Source organism: Ranitomeya imitator, chromosome 2 (genome assembly GCF_032444005.1).
Source record: "Ranitomeya imitator isolate aRanImi1 chromosome 2, aRanImi1.pri, whole genome shotgun sequence".
NCBI classification, from domain to species: domain Eukaryota; kingdom Metazoa; phylum Chordata; class Amphibia; order Anura; family Dendrobatidae; genus Ranitomeya; species Ranitomeya imitator.
The window spans coordinates 47,387,640-47,412,344 of NC_091283.1; the positions used below are offsets into that span (position 1 = coordinate 47,387,640).

Here is a 24,705-nt window from a genome sequence, read left to right on the forward strand (position 1 = left end):
CTTACAGCAAATTGCTGAAACTGCCCAATCCTGCCAGCAGAGAGTTCTCCGAAGGGAAATAAAAGTATTGATGTTAAGGCAACAGGTAGAAGTTGCAGGTGGAGAAATCGGCAGTGTGAGGGTAAGTGATCCAACATCTATTGTAATCCCACCAAAAACAGAAATGCTGGTATGGTGTAGAGCAGCCATTGGTACTAAGGGACGAGATTATCAAGCCTTAACAGAACAAGTGTACACCGACAGCAGGCCCACTATACTCACAGCACGAGGGATAGTCGAGGTACACCGGGGACGAGTGCCGGTACGACTTTTGAACTGTGGAGAGGAAGAGGTCACTTTGCCAAGGTATGCTACAGTGGCAAAGCTATATACTGTTGACAACAATGCCGTCACAACCATTGAGCCCTTAGAACCAACCTGTCAGATGGAAGGCAACGGCTCAGACGCAGAATTGGAGGATTGGTGCCAACAGCTACACGTGGGCATAAATTCAACACCTACCCATCAAAAACAAGGGGTGTATAGGCTAGTGACGGAATATGAACAAGTCTTCAGTAAACACCCATTGGACTTCGGACGGATAGAAGGGGTAGAACACACAATCCCCACCGGTGACCATCCCCCAATAAAAGAAAGATATAGACCCATACCGCCCGCTCACTATCAGTGTGCAAAAGATATGCTGAAGGAGATGAAACAGGCCGGGGTAATAAGAGACAGCTGTAGCCCCTGGGCGGCCCCTCTAGTGATTGTCAAAAAAAAGGACGGAACCATGAGAATGTGTGTAGACTACCGGAAGATTAATAACATCACCCATAAAGACGCCTACCCCTTGCCTAGGATAGAAGAGTCCTTAACTGCTTTGAAATCTGCTAATTATTTTTCCACCTTAGACTTAACAAGCGGGTATTGGCAAGTCCCTGTGGCTGAGAGAGATAAGGAAAAGACGGCGTTCACCACACCAATGGGTCTATGTGAATTTAATCGCATGCCGTTCGGACTCTGCAACGCATCCGGTACCTTCCAGCGGCTAATGGAATGCTGCCTCGGACACAAGAAGTTCGAGACCGTCCTCATGTACCTAGATGATGTGATCGTCTACTCAAAGACTTACGAACAACACTTAATAGACCTGACAGAAGTGTTCGAAGCCTTATCCAGGTATGGCATGAAAGTCAAGCCATCCAAATGTCACCTTCTCAAGCCAAAGGTACAGTACCTGGGACACATCGTGAGTTCGGAGGGAGTAGCACCAGATCCCGAGAAAATAAGCGCCATAAGGGATTGGCCAAGACCTACCAGCGCAAAAGAAGTGAGACAATTCCTGGGATTGGTGGGTTACTATCGCAGATTTATAAAAGGATTTACCAAGTTGGCAGCACCCTTGCAAGACACCTTGGTAGGGCAGACGAAGAAACCTTCAAACCGAAACCCTCCTTTTCAGTGGAACGACGAAAGGGAAGACTCCTTTGAACAACTAAAGAAGGCACTAACCGGAGAAGAGATTCTGGCATACCCAGATTACCATCAACCTTTCATCCTCTACACCGATGCCAGTAATGTGGGACTAGGAGCGGTGCTGTCACAAAAACAAGAAGGTCGGGAGAAAGTCATCGCCTTTGCAAGTAGAAAGCTCCGGCCTACTGAAAGAAATCCAGAAAATTATAGCTCCTTCAAATTGGAACTACTGGTAGTAGTTTGGGCTGTGACTGAACGTTTCAAACACTATCTGGCCGCTGCAGAATTTATTGTCTATACTGACAACAATCCATTGACCCACCTGGACACAGCCAAATTAGGTGCGTTAGAACAGCGATGGATAGCCCGGTTATCTAATTACAACTTCAAGATCAAGTATCGAGCAGGTCGCAAGAATGGAAATGCTGATGCCCTATCCCGGATGCCACACTTGAGAGATGTAGAAGAAGAAACGGGGGAGCTTGAAGAAATTGAACTACCAGCCTTCCATCATCCCAAGGCAAGACATCATCAGTCAAGTACCTATCAGAAACAACAAGAGGTGAATTTTAATCCGTTAGCACACCATAGATGGGCTGACACCCAAGACAGCAATCCGGCTGTGAAGTTGGTGAAGGAACTGCTGACTGAGCAAAGTGCATATCCCGATGAGGATGCCCCAGAGGAGACGCATCAACTCTGGAAAGAGAGAGGCAAAATGTTCCTGTATCAAGGGAAGCTCTGTAGAAGGTACACCAATCCGAAAACACATGAATTGGTTTGGCAGATTATCGTGCCTAAACAAGATGTGAAGATGGTCCTCGAAGCTTACCATAATGGTGCTGGTCACTTCGGTTGGAAAAAGTTAGAAGTACTTCTAAGAGAAAGATTTTATTGGGTCGGGATGAGAAAATCAATCGAACAGTGGTGCAGAAATTGTGGCCCGTGCAACCTCAGAAGAAACGATCAAAAGAACCAAAGAGCACCACTGCAGCCCATAATCACCAAACAACCACTTGAACTTGTAGCCATAGACCACGTGAAGTTAATACCAAGCCGGTCCGGCTATGTCTATGCCTTGACCATCGTGGACCATTATTCACGCTTCTTGGTAGTAGTACCCGTAAAAGATCTGACAGCAAAAACAGCAGCCAAAGCGTTCCAAACGTACTTTTGTAGACCCCATGGATATCCGGAACAGGTTCTCACCGACCAAGGTACAGCCTTTGAATCAGAGATCTTCATAGAATTCTGTAATATGTATGGTTGCAAAGAGATCCGGACGACGGCCTCTCATCCACAAACAAACGGCTTATGCGAGAAGATGAACCATATTGTAATAGACCTACTAAAGACTTTACCTGAGACAGAAAGGAATCAATGGCCAGAGAAATTGCCTGACTTGGTGGATCTGTATAATCATGTCCCGGTGAGCTCCACCAACTGCACCCCAGCTTACCTTATGCGTGCAAGACCCGGCCAATTACCAATCGATCTAGAAATGGGAATTCTGAAACCAGATGTAGAAGTTCAAGACTCCAATTGGGATATCATGTGGCAAAAGCAGTATCGCCAAGTGCAAGAGAGTGTGGAAAAAAGCCTTCAGCAAACTAGAGAAAGACAAGAGCGAACTTTCAACCAGAATGCTCTAGCGACCCCATTAAGACCGGGTGACCAAGTGCTCAAGAGAAATCGTCGAACCAATCAACTGGACAATCAGTGGGAAGCCGTACCCTACACAGTTTTACCAACAAGAGTGGATAATCCTAAAATGTGTCTCATTAGCAAAAACGGAGGCTTAACATCTGTACTAGTGTCAAGAGACAATCTTAAATTATGTCCGGAAGCATTGAAAGAGCCAGACGTTGTCCAGCCAGAACCAGAAGTTATTCAACCCATACAGGTTCAACCAGTAAAGAAAAAAGAAGAGGAAGTGTATCACACCTGTATAGGAGACTTTCCCAAAACCCTACTAACATACCATGGTGCAGTACTGGTTCCCATGGTGGCCTTTTACCCAACACCGAACCCAATACCAGAAGTCCCAAGACAGGAAGAGGCTGACCCCGTACTACAGGAGGTTCCAGGCCAGGAAGAACAGATTCCTGGTCAGAGTAATCCCATTCACGGTGGACTTTCCAACTCCATCGTCGTGGAATTATCGTTAGCAGATCGGGCAGATACTACATCCGCAGTAGACAGTAGTACACCACATGAAGAGACACCGCTATTACGTAGATCACAGCGTAGTACCCAGGGTCAATTACCGGCCAGGTATGCAGATTACCAACTATAAAGCTCATAATGTGAATTGTATATATGTTATGCCGTATATAGTTAATCAGAAAATGTAGTACAGTCATTGTTATCAGTCTGCAACGTTTAAGCCCAGTGCCTACAGAGACTTGTCTGTATGAACTTCTTGCATATTCTTGAACTTTTTATCAGCCCGGAGGCACTAAATCAAAGCTCCGGAAAGACTGCTTTTTGAACTTTGCTTTTTGCTCTTTTTGAACTTTCTTTAGACTTTATATTGATAACTCCGTTGGAAAAATGGAACTAAATTCCTGGACACAAAGTGCAGTGCCTTTCCTAATACCTTCAAGGATAGAACTGTATTAATGGATGCTATTTGAAGTGACTTTTTACAGAACTCTATTTTTGTTTCCTTGAGTGGTTTTTGTAACTTTTCATTTTTAAGACTCTGTGCATATTAATTGTTATTTCAAAATGTTATTGTCCCACAGTCCCGGAGTACTGTTCTTAACTAAGGGGGAATGTGGCACCCCTAGGGGTATTTGCCACAAAAATAGTTACTGACAGTAAATACAAATACTAAAATAGCAAGACTGCACTACCACCTCGGGCCAGAAGGGGGAGCTCCAGAGACTCCCCTTGATCCATTGTGGTCTGAGAGAAGAAATGGCAGTTGGGCTAAGGAGCTGAAAGTGAGAGGTCATACAGCTGAATTTCTAACAGCCCTATGACGGTTTCCAGGCCCAAATCACCGGCCTGAGGAGAAGAGGGACAGAGAAAAAGGACATTGTGAGAACCGGGTAGCATTAATCACTACCCAGAACAGGCGCAAAGACGGATACCGGATCCGTGGCTGTATTCATTATATATAATACAGCAACCGGAAAAACGTGAGGTGTTATCAGCTTCACTAGGGCCGGACGCAGCAACAGACACAGAGTTCAGCGGTACTCCCAGAGGGGGTAAACCGATAAAAGGACTCGGGTTGCCCGTCGAACCAGGACCCGGAGGGGACAGATTGGGCTGGCAGCCAGTTCACATACAGCAGCAGGGCCACACAGAAACTGCATACAATAAGAGGCGAAGACCCCGGCAGGGTCAAAGTAACTCAGAGTTCCCATACAGACTCCGGTGACAGGACTGGTTGTAAATCCTTTTATGTTAAAGTAAACTGGTTAAACGTTTCAGTGCCTCAGCCTTTCATTTGGACAATAGCCATCTATCCAGGATCGGGATCGTCACCGCTGGGAGAACCTGCTGCTGATCAAGTAAGTGCCTGTCCCCTCACGATACCCTTACACTGTGCATTGCCTGAGGCCACAGCACCAGGTCAAGCCACCCGTGACATCCCCCTCAAGAGACAGACTCCATTGGTCCGGTGCTGGGTATTCCGGTCTCCTGGGCGTCACACAACCTTCTCATTGATGTCAGCCAAGCGTTGGTGACCTTATAGTCATGGTCATGTAATATGAAGTCAGGGGCAGGGTCACTTGTATCAACAAAACTGACATTTAAAATGATGTACTATTTGGGGAATGATAATGTGCATCTTATTGTGTTATTTTACATGTATCATATGTGGATATAAACAGAGAGGACATGAAGGTGAACGTTAGAGGGAACTTAGCTAGGAAGACGATATTAATCTGCAGATATAGGATGAATCTGCAAGTTAATAGTGTTATCAACGTGTCCAACCACCTTACTGAAAGTGCGACACCTGGGAGATGAACTTTATTCCTGCTGGGAGGTCCTTGGTTTCAGTCATGCAGGCAAGCTAGCACAGCTACACTGCTCAGTACAGTGTCGACTTGGGGACGTTCCCAGGTCTCTCTGGAGTGAGGCTTAAATTTACCAAATGTTTCCATTTTTTTGCAAGTTAACATGTTTGATTGTTTCTAAATCTTCCAAATGCAGAACATATGATGTCAGCCTATCATTATATATATTATATAAATATCCACAGTGATAACACTCCTTTAATAAATGAGATACACATGTATATGAGGATTTTTTGAGTACCATTAGGGACAGGGAATATTGTGAGTGTAGATCACCCTTAAATATGTTGACACAAAAATTATGATTTTAATGTTTTGAAGGTTACTGGCTGCTGGACTGAAACTTCAGCACCCGAGAGAACATGTACTTTATTCTTCCGAAGGTTGCAGCTTTCACTCATAAAGGCACGCATGCGTGGCTTCAGTTGATGCCCTGGCATTGTGACTGACAGCCTGCTTAGGAGTGCACCGACTGCCAATCAAAGTGCCAGTGCATGCACGCAGCCATCACTCATTGTGTACTGAGCTGTGACCGTAGCCGATCTGTGCACACCTTTATGGCTGAAAACCAGCGGCTCCTGGGAGGAATAAAGTTAATTTTCTCCCAGCAGCTGCAAATTCAGTAAGGCGGCCGGACAGTATTGTAATGCTATAAACCTGCAGACTAACACTACATCTTCAGATTAATAGCATTTGGGGATATGACACGTTTACACTGCTCTATTATTATTTTACCAGTATATCAATAGATACATTTACTTAATAATTACAAATGTTTCAAGCAAAAAATAAACAGATTTATTTCAATAAAATCAGAAACAATTTTTTTTTTAATTCTTTCTGCACATAATAAATAAATGGGTTTTCAATTGTGGACGGCAATTATAAATACACTTCACTTATACACAGTTTTCTTATCTTTTTTAGGACTGCTTGTTCACAAAAGCCAGGTCTAAATGTGGATGCAAAGTAAACGATGAAACACACTGTGCAACAATAAAAACTTTAACGTTAAAAATAATATAATTTCTGAATTTGATTAAAAAAAAATCTAAAAAAAAAACGAATTTGTCCTTGTCTTTACAATAATGGGAAAAAATCCCAAAATTAAATAACTAAGGCTAAGACAGGATGGTGACTTTGGAAATTAGACAAAAAGTGCGGCCAAAGAAGCCAATGCTACATCAAACCTTCATGAAAGTGGGTGCGATCATGTTGCAACCAGAAATGTGCGACTATCGCAACACACAAGTCACAAAAGGACAAGAAGATTGGGATTTCTTGCTACTTGCAAAAGGTTGCACCAAATTGGAACATAACTGCAGTTTTACATAACATTTTTCTCATCTATAATATTACAAAAGTCTCTTACTATAAATACAGTTGTGAATTTCAAGTTAGTGTCATCTACAAAAATGATAATTGATATAAACATATATACATATACACACATCATAATGTCAGTGACGAGGAATTGCAGACATTTTGTAAGAACGGGGCAGATGGCCAGCACTGCTAAACTCGGGACTCAAGTCCAAGTCTTCTGTGGGCACCACTGTGGTCAGGGTGAACTTCTGGAGGAGTGTTGTCAGGAACAGGAAAAGTTCCATTCGAGCTAAACCTTCTCCTATACATATTCGTCTTCCTACATAAAAAAAAACCGACATTTTTTTAAGAATTTTTTTGAAACATTTCTCAGCTTCTCAAATTTCTCATCTGGAATACTGTGTCCAGTTCTGGGCACCACATTATAAAAAAGACATTGAAAAACTGAAGCAAGTTCAGAGAAGAGCTACCAGGATGGTGAGCGGACAATAAAGTATGTCCTACGAGGAACGGTTTAAGGATCTGGGAATGTTTAGATTGAAAAAACAAGGCTAAGAGGAGACTTAATGGTTGACTACAAATATCTGAAGAGATGTCACAGTGTAAAGGGATCAATCTTATTTTCATTTGCACATGGAAACCCGAGAAGCAATGGAATGAAACTGAAGGAGAGAAGTTACAGAATAGATGTTAAAAAAATGTTTTGGGCAGTGAGGGGGATCAATGAGTAGAAAAGGCTGCCATGAGAAGTGGTGAGTTCTCCTTCAAGGGAAGTCTTCAAACAGAGGATGAGATGGTTTAGTGAATCCTGCATTGAGCAGGGGGTTGGACACGACGACCCTGGACGTTCCTACAAACTCTAACATTCTATGATTTTATGTAAATTATGTGATTGTTTGTAGATGGTAATTAATAAAGGCCACTCAATTCGCCACCCAAAATTAAAGACTCCGTTTTGACCTTCCAAGCAAACGAGTGGTTTCTCAAGATCAGGACTCTTCACCTAACGCATTACTTTTTTTTACCTGCGGAGAACGGCATAAAAGCTGCTTGTTTCTTCACTGCCCCTTTATCGTCCAGGAACCGATCCGGAGAGAAGAGCTCTGGTTGTGGAAACTGTTCAGGATCCTTTAGTACAGTAGTCAGTAATGGAAACACATTTGTGCCCTGAAAGTCCAAGAAAGAAAAAAAATAGATTAAATTCTTTATCTGAAAATAATTTTTCCTAAACTTTCTATTAATTACTATATTTATGTTTCTTATGATATGCAAACATGGTTCACAGAACTGTAAAAACATAGAAAATGTTCACATCAGTCTTGAAGGAACTTCCAAACATGGGCAAAGCCTCAACACAGCGAGATTACAGTGCCAGCTACCAGTGATGAGCGACCATGCTCGGATAAGGTCTTTTCCAAGCACGCTCTGGTGCTAACCGACTGTATTCGGCGTGCTTGAAAAATATTTTTGAGACCCTGCGGCATGTCTTGCATCTGTTAAACAGCCGCAACACATGCAGGGATTGCCTATCAAACAGCTAATCCATGAATGTGTTGCTGCTGTCAAACTGCCACGAGATATGCAGCTGCGGCGACTTGAACATATTTTTCGAGCATGCCAAATACACTCAATTAGCACGCGAGCGTGTTCGGTAAAAACCTTAAGACCTTATCCGAGCACGTTCCCTCATCACTACTAGCTACCTAAAATGCAATTGCTGTCTGCAGACATTGGAAAAAAACATTATGAAAAACAGTTCATAATACGATAACAGGAATTAACTTCTGATTCTTTTTGACAGTTAACAAAACATCACGTTGAAAACTATGTTAAAGATATTGTATGCAATATTCTTAAATCTTCCTATGGAGATATAAGTCTTGAGCTTATGTTGACCTGTTTGGTGGCTTCAGAATAAAAGTTTTTTGGTGTTCACTTTGTTCACTCAATATCAGACCATGTTTTGGGCTCTTAAGTTTGGTTCACATTATACTTCAATTTTATGTCCCAGCATGCCAGTCAGAAAATACTCTGTAGACAATTGAAGTCACATGTAGTCAGTTGAGGGACATCTGGGGCGTGTGTTTGGTGGAAATATGTATACCAATCATACAGCTCAAACATGGTGTGCACTTATCCTCAGAGAATATCTGATATTCTATCTCTCCATCCTTTCTTTGTCTTATCTCAGACTGTTACCTTTGGAATGGTATAATTTCGAAATAAGATGTCCTCTGTTGTACAGTGGGGAACCCCAGTAGGAACTATATCACTGAACCGCTGGATCTCACAGATTACAGCTTCGGTGTAAGGCATGTTGGTTCGATCTTCTGCTGATGGCTGACGGTCACCAATCACATGGTGAATTTCATCTTGGATTTTTGCTAAGTGGAATAAATATTTGAAGTTAATTGGGCTTCAAATTTACCAAAGGGAAAGGTTTGTGAAAGGGTGAGAAGATATAATTGTTCACGACAAGGTTATATAATTAACTGAGATTAATCAATAATCAATGAATTGTGAAGGTATAAAGCAATTCTTAGCTTGTATAAAATTTTCTACAAGCCTGAATAGCAATCTAAGCATAACTATGTCCTTAGGTTTTGTACCTTGAATTTCAGGATATTTTAGTAGAGCGAGGAAGCCATATCGTAGGGTGGCACTGGTAGTCTCTGTCCCAGCAAAGAACAAGTTCATTGATGATCCTACAAGATTTTCATTGTGAAATTCTGAGGTTGGTTTTTGCTTTTCCTGTAAAAAGAAGTATTAGAGAATCATGTCAAGTAAGCAAGATGAGTGGAAGGTTTATATATGTGGATTTTAGAATAACCTGACTGAACAACCATCAAGTAACATCTCTGGTCATGAATGAGCCTTGTACAGAATATATGTATTATACAATGCATTAATACTGTCTAATCTTGTCTTAATTAAATTCTCAAGAAATCTCTAAAAACACGAAGATATTTATTGTCTTTTTTTACCTGTTGCATCTTTACCAGAAAGCAATCAATAAAATGTCGTGTAGAGCCAATGTTAAGGGTGTTCACACTCTTCTCCACCTCCTCTTGAATGAATGCTTTGAGTTCGAACAGATGCTGAATACCTTTCTGGTGAGGACCAGGAATATGGCGCATAAGTTCATGCAGGTAGGTGAAAATCTAAAATCGTAAAATTGGTTAAGTAAGTGAAAAATCATCTTGAGTTGTTAGTTCTAAAAAAAAAAAAGTAAAACAGCGGTACTCACCAAACTAAAAACAGAATTCATGAATCGAACAGCCCCGGTGATATTTTTAAGAAGAGACAAAAATCTTTCATCTTTGTAACTAAACCTCTTGCCAAATAAAACAGAGCAGATAATGTTGGATACGGCACAACTAAAGAAAAAAGTTGGGTCAAACAGTTCCCCTAAGGAGAAAAAAAGAAGTTTTACTTATATTATCTAGTAAAGGTTACTTCTACTCTCTTCTTCTTTCAGTTGACCCTATAACATACGGCCACTTGTAGTACTTTACTGAATTTTAACTTATTTATGAAGAATGATTTAGCAATTACTATTTTGTTTTGAACAACTGGACATTGAGCTAGATTTGTCTGATATTATATTATAGCATTGTAAGGAGTCTACATTTTTCACTATTGGATAATACAAATGGGAGATACTCTGAGGGCATGCAAACCTTCAGTAAATTTGTGAGATTGGAGATCAAAACCATATTGGCACATTTAAAAGGAACCTGTCACATTTTAGGCTGCTAAACCACAGCCATAGATGCAATATATAAAATGAAATATAAATGTTTGCAGACTTAATTACTGGTGAAGAGGCTTTTGGGTAGTCCTCCTCTTCTAAGATATCATGGAGTCTTGTACCAATACATGCCCTTCCTGGCTTGATGAACATAACTATTGTTACATATTCTCCTACCAATGATTCAATGCTGAATATTTCTGTCAGGTGCCACCACTTTCTCCTAGTCACCCAGACAGAGACGATGAGTGGTGCAGGAGCCGGTTTGACTCATCCTCTTGTGGCCCAAGTAGGTGGTCTGACTGACCAGCCAATTGCTTGCAACTAGTCATTAGATTAATTCTGAGATTACTTCAGCGATTCTTATACGTTCCTTGTGTCCTGTTAGAATCCTCAATCTACTATCACCTGTGCCACCTATTGTATCAATGAGATACTGCCCTGGTCCATTTTTGTGGATCATCATTCCATCTTCTGACCCAGTTGTCTACCTCACAATTATCCTGATCAATCCCTGGATGCCAGAATGGTTTGACCCCTGGAATGTCTAACTTTGAACACCTCCAGGACCGCAACTCCATATCTAGACTCCTGTCTACATATTTGGATCAGATTTTCTGTTTGCTTCCATCTCTCTGACAATAAAAAGGACTAGCTGCATGATATAGGAGATACATATGAAATTTTTCTGCACCTTCAGTTTTGCTGAATTCCTCTACTAGAAACTGTGCCTCCTCCTGGATTCTCTCTTCTATTCTCCGCTTGCCCATCCCAAAGTTTCTAAGGGTGGTAAGTGCAAAGCGTCTCATCTGCTTCCAGCGATCTCCATTGCTGCCGATAATTCCTGGAACAGAAAATACTCAGTTGAGTTTCCTAAATATAAGAAGTATAGGTTGGCCATAAGGATAACTAATGATTGGACATCTTACCATATCCCTTCAGCACATATTCAGGCACTGGCATCTTCCCTCTTCCACTGAATACATCTTTATTGTCTATTAAGGCCTCTTTTACCGCATCATATCCACAAAGCACCACAGTTGGGCGAGATCCCAAATATATAGTGAATATTGGGCCATATTTTTTCTGGCACTGTGAAGAAGATGAGATGAAAATAAACAAAATCGTAATGTACCTAAAACAATTTTATACATCCAGGCTTGGACTGGCCCACAGGAGATCAGAAGAATCCTCCGGTGGGCCCCTGTGCAAGAGTTCCTGACCATCCTCTTATATGAGCAGTACTTGGCACTATACATATATGTGCTGTGAGGGACATCATACTGTGTGGTGAAATGTACTGTGAGGGACATCATACTGTGTGGGGAAATGTACTGTGAGGGACATCATACTGTGTGGGGAATGGACTGTGAGGGACATCATTCTGTGTTGGGAATGTACTGTGAGGGACATCATACTGTGTGGGGAATGTACTGTGAGGGACATCATACTGTGTGGGGAATGTACTGTGAGGGACTTTTACTTGTCCCAATTACTTGTCTTTAAAGTTGTCAAAAGTTTATCTGCACCCAAATCTTTAATTCCTCCTACAGTATCTGCACGGTTGTTTCATTATTAATGTCAGTTGCACTGAATAATAGTTACAACATTGGACATATCCTAGAAAGGCCGTACATAGTCACTAAGGGAGAACTATGAAATGGTTTGCCATTGCAACCAATCGGATCACAGCTTTTATTTCCTTTTCTGCTCTTAAAAGCTGCACTGTGATTGGTTGTTCCTGGTAACAAAAGCATTTCCTCATAAATCTCCAGTATGTTTAGAGGATTTGCTGCCTTTTTTTCTTACTCATGAGCTTAAAGAATGTGGCTTACAAGTAACCGTTGTAAATATGCAGGTATTTTTGTTAAGAATCATTTTTGCTATTTCGTTTCCTTAACACCTTTCCGACATCGGGAGTAATAATACGCTGATGTCGGACACCCTTGATTAATGTGGGCTCCGTCGGTGAGCCCACGTCTTTTCCGGCGCATGTCAGCTGTTTTGAACAGCTGACATGTGCCTCTAACAGCCGCAGGTAAAATAGTGATTTACCCGTTAAATGGTGCTGTCAAACTCTGACAGTGGCATTTAACATGCACTTCCGGCGAGAGCTGGAAATCTGCCCATCAGTGACCTCCGTCACATGATTGCGGCTCACCGGTGGGTTGGCATGACAACCAGAGGTCTCCAGCAGACTTCTATGGTTGTCATTGCTGGATTGCTATGAGGGTCGCTGTTATGAACAGGTGATTCAGAACCACAATGGACCTAGTGGTTAAGAGCACACAAAGTGACCAGATAGTTACTAACATAGGACGAGCTCTGAGACGTGGGAACTCTGCTGACCACAATCCCTAATCCTATCACACCACACTAGAGGTAGCCGTGGAGTGCTCCTGACCAGACCTAGGCGCCTCGGGCACAGCCTAAGAAACTAGCTAGCCCTGAAGATAGAAAAATAAGCCTACCTTGCCTCAGAGAAATTCCCCAAAGGAAAAGGCAGCCCCCCACATATAATGACTGTGAGTAAAGATGAAAATACAAACTCAGAGATGAAATAGATTTTAGCAAAGTGAGGCCCGACTTACTAAATAGACCGAGGATAGGAACGATAGCTTTGCGGTCAGCACAAAAACCTACAAACAACCACGCAGAGGGGGCAAAAAGACCCTCCGCACCGACTAACGGTACGGAGGTGCTCCCTCTGCGCCTCAGAGCTTCCAGCAAGCAAGAAAAACCAATATAGCAAGCTGGACAGAAAATATAGCAAACAAAAGTAACACAAGCAAAACTTAGCTTATGCAGGGCAGACAGGCCACAAGAACGATCCAGGAGAGAGCAAGACCAATACTGGAACATTGACTGGAGGCCAGGAACAAAGAACTAGGTGGAGTTAAATAGAGCAGCACCTAACGACTTAACCTCGTCACCTGAGGAAGGAAACTCAGAAGCCGCAGCCCCACTCACACCCACCAGAGGAAGCTCATAGACAGAACCAGCCGAAGTACCACTCATGACCACAGGAGGGAGCTTGACCACAGAATTCACAACAGGTCGCCTGGTGGTCGGCGCTCATAGCAAGTCAGCAATTCTGCTACATACAGGTAATCTGATCATCGCCTGTATGTAGCAGAGGCGATCAGGTTATGGAAGCTTCTAGTTTCCCAAGGAGACCATTGAAGAATGCCAAAAGTAAAAAAAAATGTTTTTAAAAATATAAAATAAAAAAAATTAAAAGTTCAAATCACCCCCCTTTTGCCCTATTCAAAATAAAACAATAAAAAAAAATCAAACATGCACATATTTGGTGTTGCCGCGTTCAGAATCGCCTGATCTATCAATATAAAAAAAAATTAACCCGCTCGCTTTATGGCCAGAATTAAGTTTTTTGATCGCAGCAACACTGCATTAAAATGCAATAACGGGTGATCAAAAGATCGTGTCTGCAACAAAATTGTATCATTAAAAACGTCAGCTCGGCACACAAAAACATAAGCCCTCACCCAACCCGAGATCACAAAAACTGGAGACGCTACGGGGATCGGAAAATGGCACAATTTCTTTTTTAAGAAATTTCGGATTTTTATTTCACCACTTAAATAAAAAAGAACTTAGACATGTTTAGTGTCTATGAACTCGAAATGACCTGGAGAATCATAACGGCAGGTCAGTTTTAGCATTTGGTGAACATATTAAAAAAGCAAAGCAAAAAACAATTGTGGAAATGCACTTTTTTTTTTTGCAACTTCACCGCATTTGTAATTTTTTGCCCGTTTTCCAGTACACAATATGTTAAAACCAATGAAGTCGTTCAAAAGTACAACTCGTCCCACAAAAAAGGAGCCCTCACATGGCCTTAATCACCTGAAATTAAAAAAAAGTTATGCCTCTGGGAAGAAGGGGAGCAAAAAGCGAAAATGCAAAAACGAAAATCCCTCTGGTTATGAAGGGGTTAAAGATATTGTGATTTTTTTTGCCTTTTAAAATCATTTGATTTTTACCGACTGTGGAATGATTTAACTGTCAATTTGTCAGTGAGCTCCTACTTTTACACCTAATTTTCCTTCTTCTCAGCTGATTTATGTCAGCTGGAGAGTTGAGCTCGACCATGTGGTCATAAATCAGCTGAGAGGAGCTCAGAAGATCAAACACAAGAGTTAGAAACTCTCCTGCCAGAAGGAGCTCGCTGACCAATTCTTAGTTCATTTCTGCAGCTGGAAAATGAAAGGTGAAAGGGAGCAAAATTTGTAATAATATTCAACTGCAAAATTCATTTACTTTTAGAAGAAAAAACAAACAACTTTTTTCAGAACTTATACTATTCTGCATAAATAGTATCCCCAATTACTTACCTGCTGGAGTGAGAGCAAAAACTCTTGAGGTTTTATTTGGAGAACGTTCCCGATCACTGGGAGCGGACGAGGTCCCGGAGGCAGATGTAGCCCATCCTTAGGTTTTCCTTTTATCCATATTGTACAGACCAGACATAGTAAGACAAGGAGGAGAATAGTGGTGGCCAGAAGCATGCTGCAGAGTCTGGGTGTCTCTCGGGGAGGTGTAATGCTGCTCATCTGAGGAGGGCTCTTATATACAACCTCCGAGGAGGGGACTCGGGTGATCCCGGCTCATTGTCTTCAGGTCATGTAAATAGGGGCCGGGAACGAAATAATTTTGCACTGAGTAATTTAGGCAAATATTTGTATTATTTTGAAATGGACGGAGCACACGCCAAGCGTATTACCTAATACAAACAGATGCAGTGATGACGACCCTGAGAGATAACAGGACTCAGTCTGTGTCCATCCAGAGGACGCTGAGTCACCGGTGAAGGAATGACACTGACACAACGCACCGGACCAGGGAAAGGGAAAAATTCCAACGTAGTAAAACAATCCAATAAATTATCAACATTTCTTTTTAAATCAGTTTTTGATAAGGAGGACAAAAAAAGTTGTATCTGCACAACGTTTTTGACAATGGTTTGCTGCTGGATCCGTTTCGACGGATGATTACTGGACATGTGAACTTGGCCTTCAAGTGCTTTAGACAAGTGTCCATTGATCGTAAGATCATCACAGGAAACCCACTCTGATCAGCTTCAGTCTATGATAGAACCTGACAGCGCCTCCACAGGAGAAATGAAGCATTACATGGCGCCGATTGAAATATATATATCAATGTAATGGACAGATCTATCCAGTCCTCCAACTTTAAAGATGCTCTTTGTAGCTTCACTCTGGTTAGTCTTTTAGGTTCATGAATAGGCCCCATCTCCATGAACTCTGAGTTCCTAAAAATATATTATGTAAATGAGTTTTCCGTACTAGCCATAAGTTAGGACGACATTTTGCTTTGCTGATGTGTACAACATTGTATTACTTAATTATTGTATTAATTTTTTTTTAAGCACTTTGAGGTACATATAGTTTACTACAAATCATTTTTTGGAAAAAAAATCCTTATTGCATGAGAGGTTATATTCACGGTGCCATTAAATATGCATATTATAATTAAGGAAAAAGATTTGCGCTGCCTGATCAGATGTCCAGTCTTGTACTCATTGGCAGCCTTACAAGGGCAGTCTTCACTTCTGCGCCTGACATCCTCAGCCTGGCATGCCAGGCACCTTTTGCTCTTTTTTTGTAACTTGGTGACAGCAGTACCCAGCGGATGTGACCTCATTACTCTGTTTTTCACAGCAATGTAGCAGCAGTATACAGTGATCTTTGGTTTCATGTTGGAAGTCACCTTGTTGCCTCAGCCTAAAATGTGTCTTTCAGGTCAAGCAACTTTTCAGAAAAAGCTGTCCTTGAGGAATAACACTATTTATGGCCATTATGTGACTATTTCTTCTGAATTTTCAGTTGTCCCTGAGCTAGTTGATGAAGACTACCTGCTGTGATGTATCTCACAGAGATAAAGCTCTCCTGTCTGCTTTTAATAAAGCGAGTTGTTTTTCTTCCTGGGGTATTACAGAGGATGTGACTTTCAGGATAGTCAGGATGCCCCCCGTAAATGGTAAACTAATTCCAACAAAATCTGTGGGTTCCGTTGACTTTTACCTAACGTGTATGGAGGCCTTAAACGTACAAGAACGAGATGTAAAAGAAATCAAAATAGTGTATATAAATACATAATTATTTATGACTTTCTCTTCCTAAAACATTGTATTTTGATATGTGTCGTCTCTGGTAAACTTTATGGATGTAACTAAAGATTACGTATGACTTCTAGTTTGCTGCATTGAGTATAATATGCATTGAAATAATGGCTGGATGAACAATGTATTTAATACTATGTTGTCTTTTTAGAATCCATCAAATGCTAGAGGGCGGAGTGCTCGGTCAGAGAGCTAATTTACAAATTGTATATGGAGATTACTGCTCCTAGTATGCACCTGCTCACATTAGCTTGGAAGTGCCAGTCAGTCGTCTGTAATTTCCTGTACTGCAGATTAGTGGGTGTCCAGGTCCAGAGATCTCAATCGATCACTCAAGAAAAAAAAGAAAAAAGATCCCAAGCACCAAGCATGCTTCCTAAACAGTAAAAACACTAAGCTCTAGGAAAAATGTTTAGAAATGAGAGTCCTCAGTGGTTGATACCTTTTAATGGCTAACTGGAAAGATGGTAACAAATTGCAAGCTTTCGAGACTACTCAGGTCCCTTCATCAGGCATAGACTATGCCTGATGAAGGGACCTGAGTAGTCTCGAAAGCTTGCAATTTGTTACCATCTTTTCAGTTAGCCATTAAAAGGTATCAACCACTGAGGACTCTCAATTCTAAACATTTTTCTGTCTACTGGCTAACACGGTACCAAGATATATATCTTTTCTGTAAGCACCGGCATGCGCTTCAGAGGACTTTTTTGTGTGATCGTCAGTGTCTCGAGATCTGAAGGATAGGGAAAAGGTAAGTAAGCTTTAACTTTTGGAACTATGGTTAAACGTGTAAATTCACTTTAGATCCCAGATTCACGAGTCATTATCAATTTGTGGTATTGATGTCTTCATAAATTTTTCAGATTTTTCTACCTATCGATGATCAGATGCCATGTGGGTTTGTACTATGTATATATGATGTATATGTTTGCTTCAGGGAACTTCCTTCTGTTCCGGGAGACACTTGTTTGCTTATTGCCGTACACTGCGTTTTTGCTCTTTGGACATAGTGATGTCACCTACAGGTTACACATGGATGACATACCAGTGTGGTCAGTGTTAATAATGAGATTGGATGCTGAGATGGCATCACACAATGTTTGTCAATTCCAATGTCCAGACACATTACAATTTCATGGACATGGAGGATACAATCTCCAAGATTACCATTGTGTGAAAAGTCAGATAGGTCAATATCCACTATGGTGGTAAATCTCATTGGTAATATTGAAGCCATTTTTCCAATGTTGCTATTTTAGAGAGGGATCTATATTTACTGAAGGAATCTCAAAATTCTGAAGCACACAGTAGTTCGGTGCGTGTCCATGATTACCAACAGTCCCACATTTGAAAACTATTCTGGCAAATTTGGAAATGTTCCTGACCTAAAATGGTGAGAATATGTAAACTCCACACAAAAGTGGGTGGCCCTGGCCAGATTAGGAGCATTCATCATTTTTCTAAAAAACAAAACCAATATGCAAGGTTTTATGAAAAGGACACAAGTCCGATCAGTTCTCAGAGCTGCTATTATTTATTTCTAGTAAGCATTTCAATGAGACAGTGTAAGTACCAGAAAAATCTTCATGGATGTTTACTTTGCTTTTGTGACGTGTGTGCTGTGCTTGTGTGACATGTGCGCTGTGCTTGTGTGATGTGTGCTGTGCTTGTGTGATGTGTGCGCTCTGAATGTGTGACGTGTGTGCTGTGCTTTTGTGATGTGTGCGCTGTGCCTTTGTGATGTGTACGCTGTGATTCTGTGGTGTGTGCGCTGTGCTTGTGTGATGTGTGTGCTGTGCTTCTGTGATGTATGCGCTCTGAATGTGTGACGTGTGTGCTGTGCTTTTGTGATGTGTGCGCTGTGCCTGTGTGATGTGTACGCTGTGATTCTGTGGTGTGTGCACTGTGCTGGCATGATGTGTGTGCTGTGCTTGTGTGATGTGTGCTGTGCTTCTGTGTTGTGTGCGCTCTGCTTGTATGATGTGTGTGCTGTGCTTTGTGATATGTGTGCTGTGTGTGCTGTGCTTAAGTGATGTGTGTGCTGTGCTTCTGTGATGTGTGCACTCTGCTTGTGTGATGTGTATGCTGTGCTTCTGTGTCATGTGCGACGTGTGTGCTGTGCTTCTGTGTTGTTTGCGCTCTGGTTGTGTGATGTGTGTGCTGTACTTCTGTGAGGTGTGCGCTCTGAATGTGTGACGTGTGTGCTGTGCTTTTGTGATGTGTGCGCTGTGCCTTTGTGATGTGTACGCTGTGATTCTGTGGTGTGTGCGCTGTGTTTGTGTGATGTGTGTGCTGTGCTTCTGTGATGTATGCGCTCTGAATGTGTGACGTGTGTGCTGTGCTTTTGTGATGTGTGCGCTGTGCCTGTGTGATGTGTACGCTGTGATTCTGTGGTGTGTGCACTGTGCTGGCATGATGTGTGTGCTGTGCTTGTGTGATGTGTGCTGTGCTTCTGTGTTGTGTGCGCTCTGCTTGTATGATGTGTGTGCTGTGCTTTGTGATATGTGTGCTGTGTGTGCTGTGCTTAAGTGATGTGTGTGCTGTGCTTCTGTGATGTGTGCACTCTGCTTGTGTGATGTGTATGCTGTGCTTCTGTGTCATGTGCGACGTGTGTGCTGTGCTTCTGTGTTGTTTGCGCTCTGGTTGTGTGATGTGTGTGCTGTACTTCTGTGAGGTGTGCGCTCTGAATGTGTGACGTGTGTGCTGTGCTTCTGTGATGTGTGTGCTGTGCCTGAGTGATGTATGCACTGTGCTTGTGTGATGTGTGCACTGTGCTTGTGTGATGTGTGCACTGTGCTTGTGTGATGTGTGCACTGTGCTTATGTGATGTGTGCACTGTGCTTGTGTGATGTGTGCTGTGCTTGTGTGATGTGTGTGCGCTCTGCTTGTGTGATGTCTGCGCTGTGCTTCTGTGATGTATGCGCTGTGCTTGAGTGATGTATGCACTGTGCTTGTGTGATGTGTGCACTGTGCTTCTGTGATGTGTGCGCTGTGCTTGAGTGATGTATGCACTGTGCTTGTGTGATGTGTGCACTGTGCTTCTGTGATGTGTGCGCTGTGCTTCTGTGATGTGTGTGCTGTGCTTGTGTGACATGTGTGCACTGTGCTTCTGTGATATATGCACTGTGCTTGTGTGATGTGTGCACTGTGCTTATGTGGTGTGTGCGCTGTGCTTGCGTGATGTGTGTGCTATGCTTCTGTGATGTGTGCGCTGTTCTTGTGTGATATGTGTGCTGTACTTCTCTGTTGTGTGCGCTCTGCTTGTGTGATGTGTGCTGTGGTTCTGGGATGTGTGTGCTGTGCTTGTTTGATGTATGTGCTGTGATTGTGTGATGTATGTGCTGTGCTTCTGTGATGTGTGCGCTGTGCTTGTGTGATGTGTGCGCTGTGCTTGTGTGATGTGTGCGCTGTGCTTGTGTGATGTGTGCACTGCGCTTGTGTGATGTATGCACTGCGCTTGTTTGATGTGTGCGCTGTGCTTGTGTGATGTGTGCACTGCGCTTGTGTGATGTATGCACTGTGCTTGTGTGATGTGTGCACTGTGCTTATGTGATGTGTGTGCTGTGCTGCTGTAATTTGTGTGCTGTGCTTGTGTGATGTGTGCGCTGTGCTTGTGTGATGTGTGTGCTGTGCTTGTGTGATGTGTGCGCTGTGCTTGTGTGATGTGTGTGCTGTGCTTGTGTGATGTGTTTGCTGTGCTTGTGTGATATGTGCGCTGTGCTTGTGTGATGTGTGCAGGGCCGCCATCAGGGCATTACTGCCCTTACTGCTGTACGGGGCCAGGTGAGCTGCAGTACACAGAGGTGCCCACAGTTCTGGGGCCCCACTCTTGTGCTTCTGCTGATCGGGCCCCATTGAGCACTAAAACAATGTGCACCATGGCGCACATGTCAGCACTGGGGCCCGGGACCCTTTTGTGCCCGGCCATCTAACCTATTCAGCTGCGCAGCTCCTGCTCGGCTGTAGCTAGAATGTATGGGCTCCTTTCAGGTCCTGACTATAGCCCATACATTCTAGCTGCTTCATGGCTGAAAACACTAGACACCTCTGGAATGACTGAGGTAAGTATAAAAAAAGTTTTTGCTTTTTTAAATGGGTGAGATGGGGGAGGGTTAACTGCACATGATGAAGTGTGTTTGAGGGGGTACTGCACATGGTAAAATGATAGGGGGTGGGGGGCTGCAAGTGATGAAGTAAGGGGGACTGCAGATGAAGTGAAGGGTGATAGGGGGCTGCAAATGTTGAAGTAAGGGGGACTGCAGCTGAAGTGAAAGGGGATAGAGGACTGTAAATGATGAAGTAATGTGGACTGCAAATGATGAAGTGGGAGTGATGGGGAATGCAAATGATGAAGTGGGGGTGATGGGGAATGCAAATGATGAAGTGGGGGTGATGGGGACTGCAAATGATGAAGTGGGGGTGATGGGGACTGCAAATAATGAAGTAGGGGTGAAGGATGGAGACAGCGATTAAATTGAAGGTGGGGGTGGGGATAGCAAATAATGATAAATTATGAGGGTGGGGGAGTAAATGAGGTATTGAGTGTGGGGAAGAGCAGTTGATAATGAATAGAGGGTGGGAGAGAGAGAAGACATTGACAATGAATTGAGGCAGAAAGAGTATATAACTATGATGAATCGGGGTAAGGGTTAGAGCAGGAGGCACATAGTGGGGGGCGTTGAGGATAAAGTGACTGGTAATGAATTGCGGGAAAGAGTACAGGTGCTAATTAATTTATATATTAAATGGGGAAAGTGGCTATATACAGATAGTGGGGGCACAGTGACGGATTATAATTTATATTTGGAATGGTGGATTACATAATAACCAATTATATATTAATGGTGGGTGCATGTCGGTATTAAGATGTGTAGTGTAGAAGAAAGGGTAAAAGTGGGGAATGTGCTCTGGAAGCAGGGCTCTAAGTAACTGTGCTATTTTATTTAGAGACAAGCCCTGGCTGAAAGAAGTGATGGCGGTCTGCGCTGGATTAAAAAGAAGAGCAAAGATGAAGGATGTCACTGGTGAGTCAGTGTGTTACCTGTACACTGACACTATACACTGTATACTATATACAGAGCTCCTGTGTATAATGTCACTAGTGATCTCTGTATTATCTGTACACTATACACTCTATGCAGAGCTCCTGTGTATAATGCCACTAATGATCACTGAATTACTTGTACACTAAAACTATATACAGAGCTTCTGTGTATAATGGCATCGGTGATCACTGTATTACCTGTACACAAGACACTGCATAATCATTTTAAAAATTGAAAAAAAAATATATACATAAATTGCATTGCATATTTTGACAAATGTTTAATAGGTTAGAGTATAGTAGAGCTTGGCCAAAAGAGTCTACCTTGTTGTCGTGGCAGATTAAAAAAAATCTTTTGGCCAAACAAAAGCTGCTGGCTGTATGTGTGATCTGGTGATGGGAACTGTTATGCTATGTGCACACGTTGTGGATTAGCCTAAGGAATTTCTGGTGCGGATTCTGCCTCTCCTGGCAGAAAACGCACCTGCAGATTTGTCGCGTTTTTTGTGTGGTTCCGCAGCGTTTTTTGCGTGTTTTTGCTGCGTTTTTTTCTGCAGATTTGCTGCATTTTTTACCCCTGCGGTTTTCTATAATGGAATGGGTACAAAAACGCTGCAGATTCACAAAAAAGAAGTGACATGCTACTTCTTTTAGGCTATATTCACACTTTGCGGATTTTGCTGCGGATCCCCAGCGGATTTGACCGCTGCGGATCCGCAGCAGTTTCCCATGAGTTTACATTTCAATGTAAACCTATGGGAAACAAAAAACGCTGTGCACATGCTGCAGAAAAATCCGCGCGGAAACGCTGCGGATTACATTCCGCAGCATGTCACTTCTTTTCTGCGGATTTTCAGCTGCTCCAATAGAAAACTGCAGTTGAAAATCCGCAGAAGAAAACGCAGTAAAAACCGCGATAAATCCGCAGTAAAAACCGCGATGGGTTTTCACTGCGGATTTTGCAATTCCGCTGCGGAAAAATCCGCAGTGGAATCTGCAAAGTGTGCACATAGCCTTAAACCGCAGCGTTTCTGCAGCGGATTTTCTGCAAAGTGTGCACAGCTTTTTTTTTTATCATTGATTAACCTTGTACAGTAAATCATTTGCAGATCTGCAGCATTTCTGCACCGCAAAAAATGCTGCGGATCCGCATAGAATCCGCAACGTGTGCACATAGCCTTAGGGTATGTGCACACATAGAAAGGTGCTCTGCGGATTTTTCCGCAGCGGATTTTATAAATCTGCAGGTAAAAAGCACTGCGTTTTACCTGTAAATTTACCGCAGATTTACCGCGTTTTTGTATGCGGAATTTGAGCGGATTACACCTGAGGTTTTACACCTGTGGATTCCTATAGAGGAGCAGGTGTGAACCGCTGCGGAATACGCACAAAGAATTGAAATGCTGTGGAATCTAACCCGCAACGTTTCCGCGCCTTTTTTTTCCGCAGCATGGGCACTGCGGATTGCGTTTTCCATAGGTTTGCATTGTACTGTAAACGCATGGAAAGCTGCTGCGAATCCGCAGCTGCAGATCTGCTGTGGATCCGCAGCAAAATCCGCAACGTGTGCACATAGCCTTAATGTGTGACTGGTGAGAAGTGGAGTGTTTCCGAGAGAGAGCGGTGGGACTGTGGACAGTTTGAGGGGTGGAGGCGAGCTGGGGTGGAGCCTGGGTGGAGTCTCAAGGGGGCCCCGAAAATGTTCCCAGTATGGGGCCCCAAAATTCCTAGTGGCAGCCCTGGATGTGTGATGAGTTTGCTGGCCTATCCAGCACAATGATACTGTTGTTTGCAAACCAGGTATTGGTACTTTTGGCAGTGTGGACAGGTACCAAGTCCTGCCAGAGAATGAAATTTCCATGTCTAAAAAGCTCGTCAGCAGAGGGAAGCATGAAGTGCTCTAAAATTTCCTGGCAGACAGCTGCGTTGACTTTGGTCTTGATAAAACACAGTGGACCTACACCAGCAGATGATATGGCTCCCCAAACCACCGCTGATTGTGGAAACATCACACTAAATCTCAGAAAACAAGGTCCCAGAGTCTGGAGGAAGAATGGAGAGTAGAGAGACAGACTATCCAAGCAGCTTGACGTCTAGTATGAAGTTAATAAATTAACTTTTTGATGATATTCTAATTTTGTGAGAGGCACCTGTATTAGAGATGCATCATGATAGCAATCCATGACCCTCTAACCTACCAGGGCATAAGTGCAACACAGAGGATTTCCATCCTATTTTCCTCTCTGTATTTCGATATTTGCACATATGGATTTACAGCACTTCTATGTCATGTAGCGCAACTGTCAAAACCACTTCTTAGCTAAGACCACCAGAGCGGGAGCTGCTCTTCCCAGTGTCTCTTAGTTCCAAGGTTGTCCTGTGCAGAGGACGCTTTCTATTTCCCCTAATAAAAGTCTCTAATCGGTGACATGGCATGGGGATAGAGACACAGGCTGCCCTGCATGCAAAGGATAAAGACACAGGCTGCCCTGCATGCAAAATTTCGAAAGAAAAAAAACACGAAAGAAACTACTTTCTTGTCATTTGAGCCAAAGCTAGAAGAGTGCACATGCTCCAAACTTCTGCTCGGGTGGCTTGTTTGGGACTCACGGTGAGTACCAATTAGATCCGTAACAATATCAACATGCCCCAAACTTCTGCTGGCCCAAGAACAGTGCACATGTCCCAAACTTCTGTCTGGGTGTCTCTTTCGGATCTCCGATCAAGTACCAACTACAACTGTATTGGTGTCAGTATGATGCCATTGGGTCCTGTGATAGAGTAGGGAGCCGTAGGGCACCATTTTCTCTCCTGTAGGCCAGTGTCGTGGTGCAGGCAGTACAATGATGTTACTGGATGGCACCGCCAGGAGTTGGCACAAAAGTATTATTACTTTTGGAGGGGCACCAAGGAGGAATTTTAAAAG

General features: G+C 42.8%; 1 protein-coding gene and 1 long non-coding RNA gene across 5 annotated transcripts in view; one reads left to right on the forward strand and one right to left on the reverse strand.

The window, feature by feature from the left end:
• Positions 1–6,446, forward strand: part of LOC138661751 (uncharacterized) — a 28,892-nt gene extending 22,446 nt beyond the window's left edge. The window contains exon 3 of the long non-coding RNA XR_011317961.1: positions 6,423–6,446. This is a non-coding gene — a long non-coding RNA (uncharacterized lncRNA). The remainder of the gene's footprint in view (positions 1–6,422) is intronic.
• LOC138661749 (cytochrome P450 2B11-like) overlaps positions 6,276–24,705 on the reverse strand; it is a 76,506-nt gene continuing 58,076 nt past the window's right edge. For 3 of the 4 annotated variants that reach the window (XM_069746642.1, XM_069746641.1, XM_069746640.1), the window contains 8 exons: positions 11,502–11,664; positions 11,267–11,416; positions 10,069–10,229; positions 9,806–9,982; positions 9,431–9,572; positions 9,021–9,205; positions 7,847–7,988; positions 6,341–7,140 (listed from right to left, as the gene is read on the reverse strand). In XM_069746642.1, the coding sequence (XP_069602743.1) occupies positions 6,956–7,140; positions 7,847–7,988; positions 9,021–9,205; positions 9,431–9,572; positions 9,806–9,982; positions 10,069–10,229; positions 11,267–11,416; positions 11,502–11,664 (1,305 nt within the window). In that variant the 3' untranslated portion in view covers positions 6,341–6,955. Of the gene's footprint in view, positions 7,141–7,846; positions 7,989–9,020; positions 9,206–9,430; positions 9,573–9,805; positions 9,983–10,068; positions 10,230–11,266; positions 11,417–11,501; positions 11,665–14,927; positions 15,168–24,705 lie in introns of those variants that run through there. The other variant, XM_069746643.1, reaches the window with a different exon arrangement.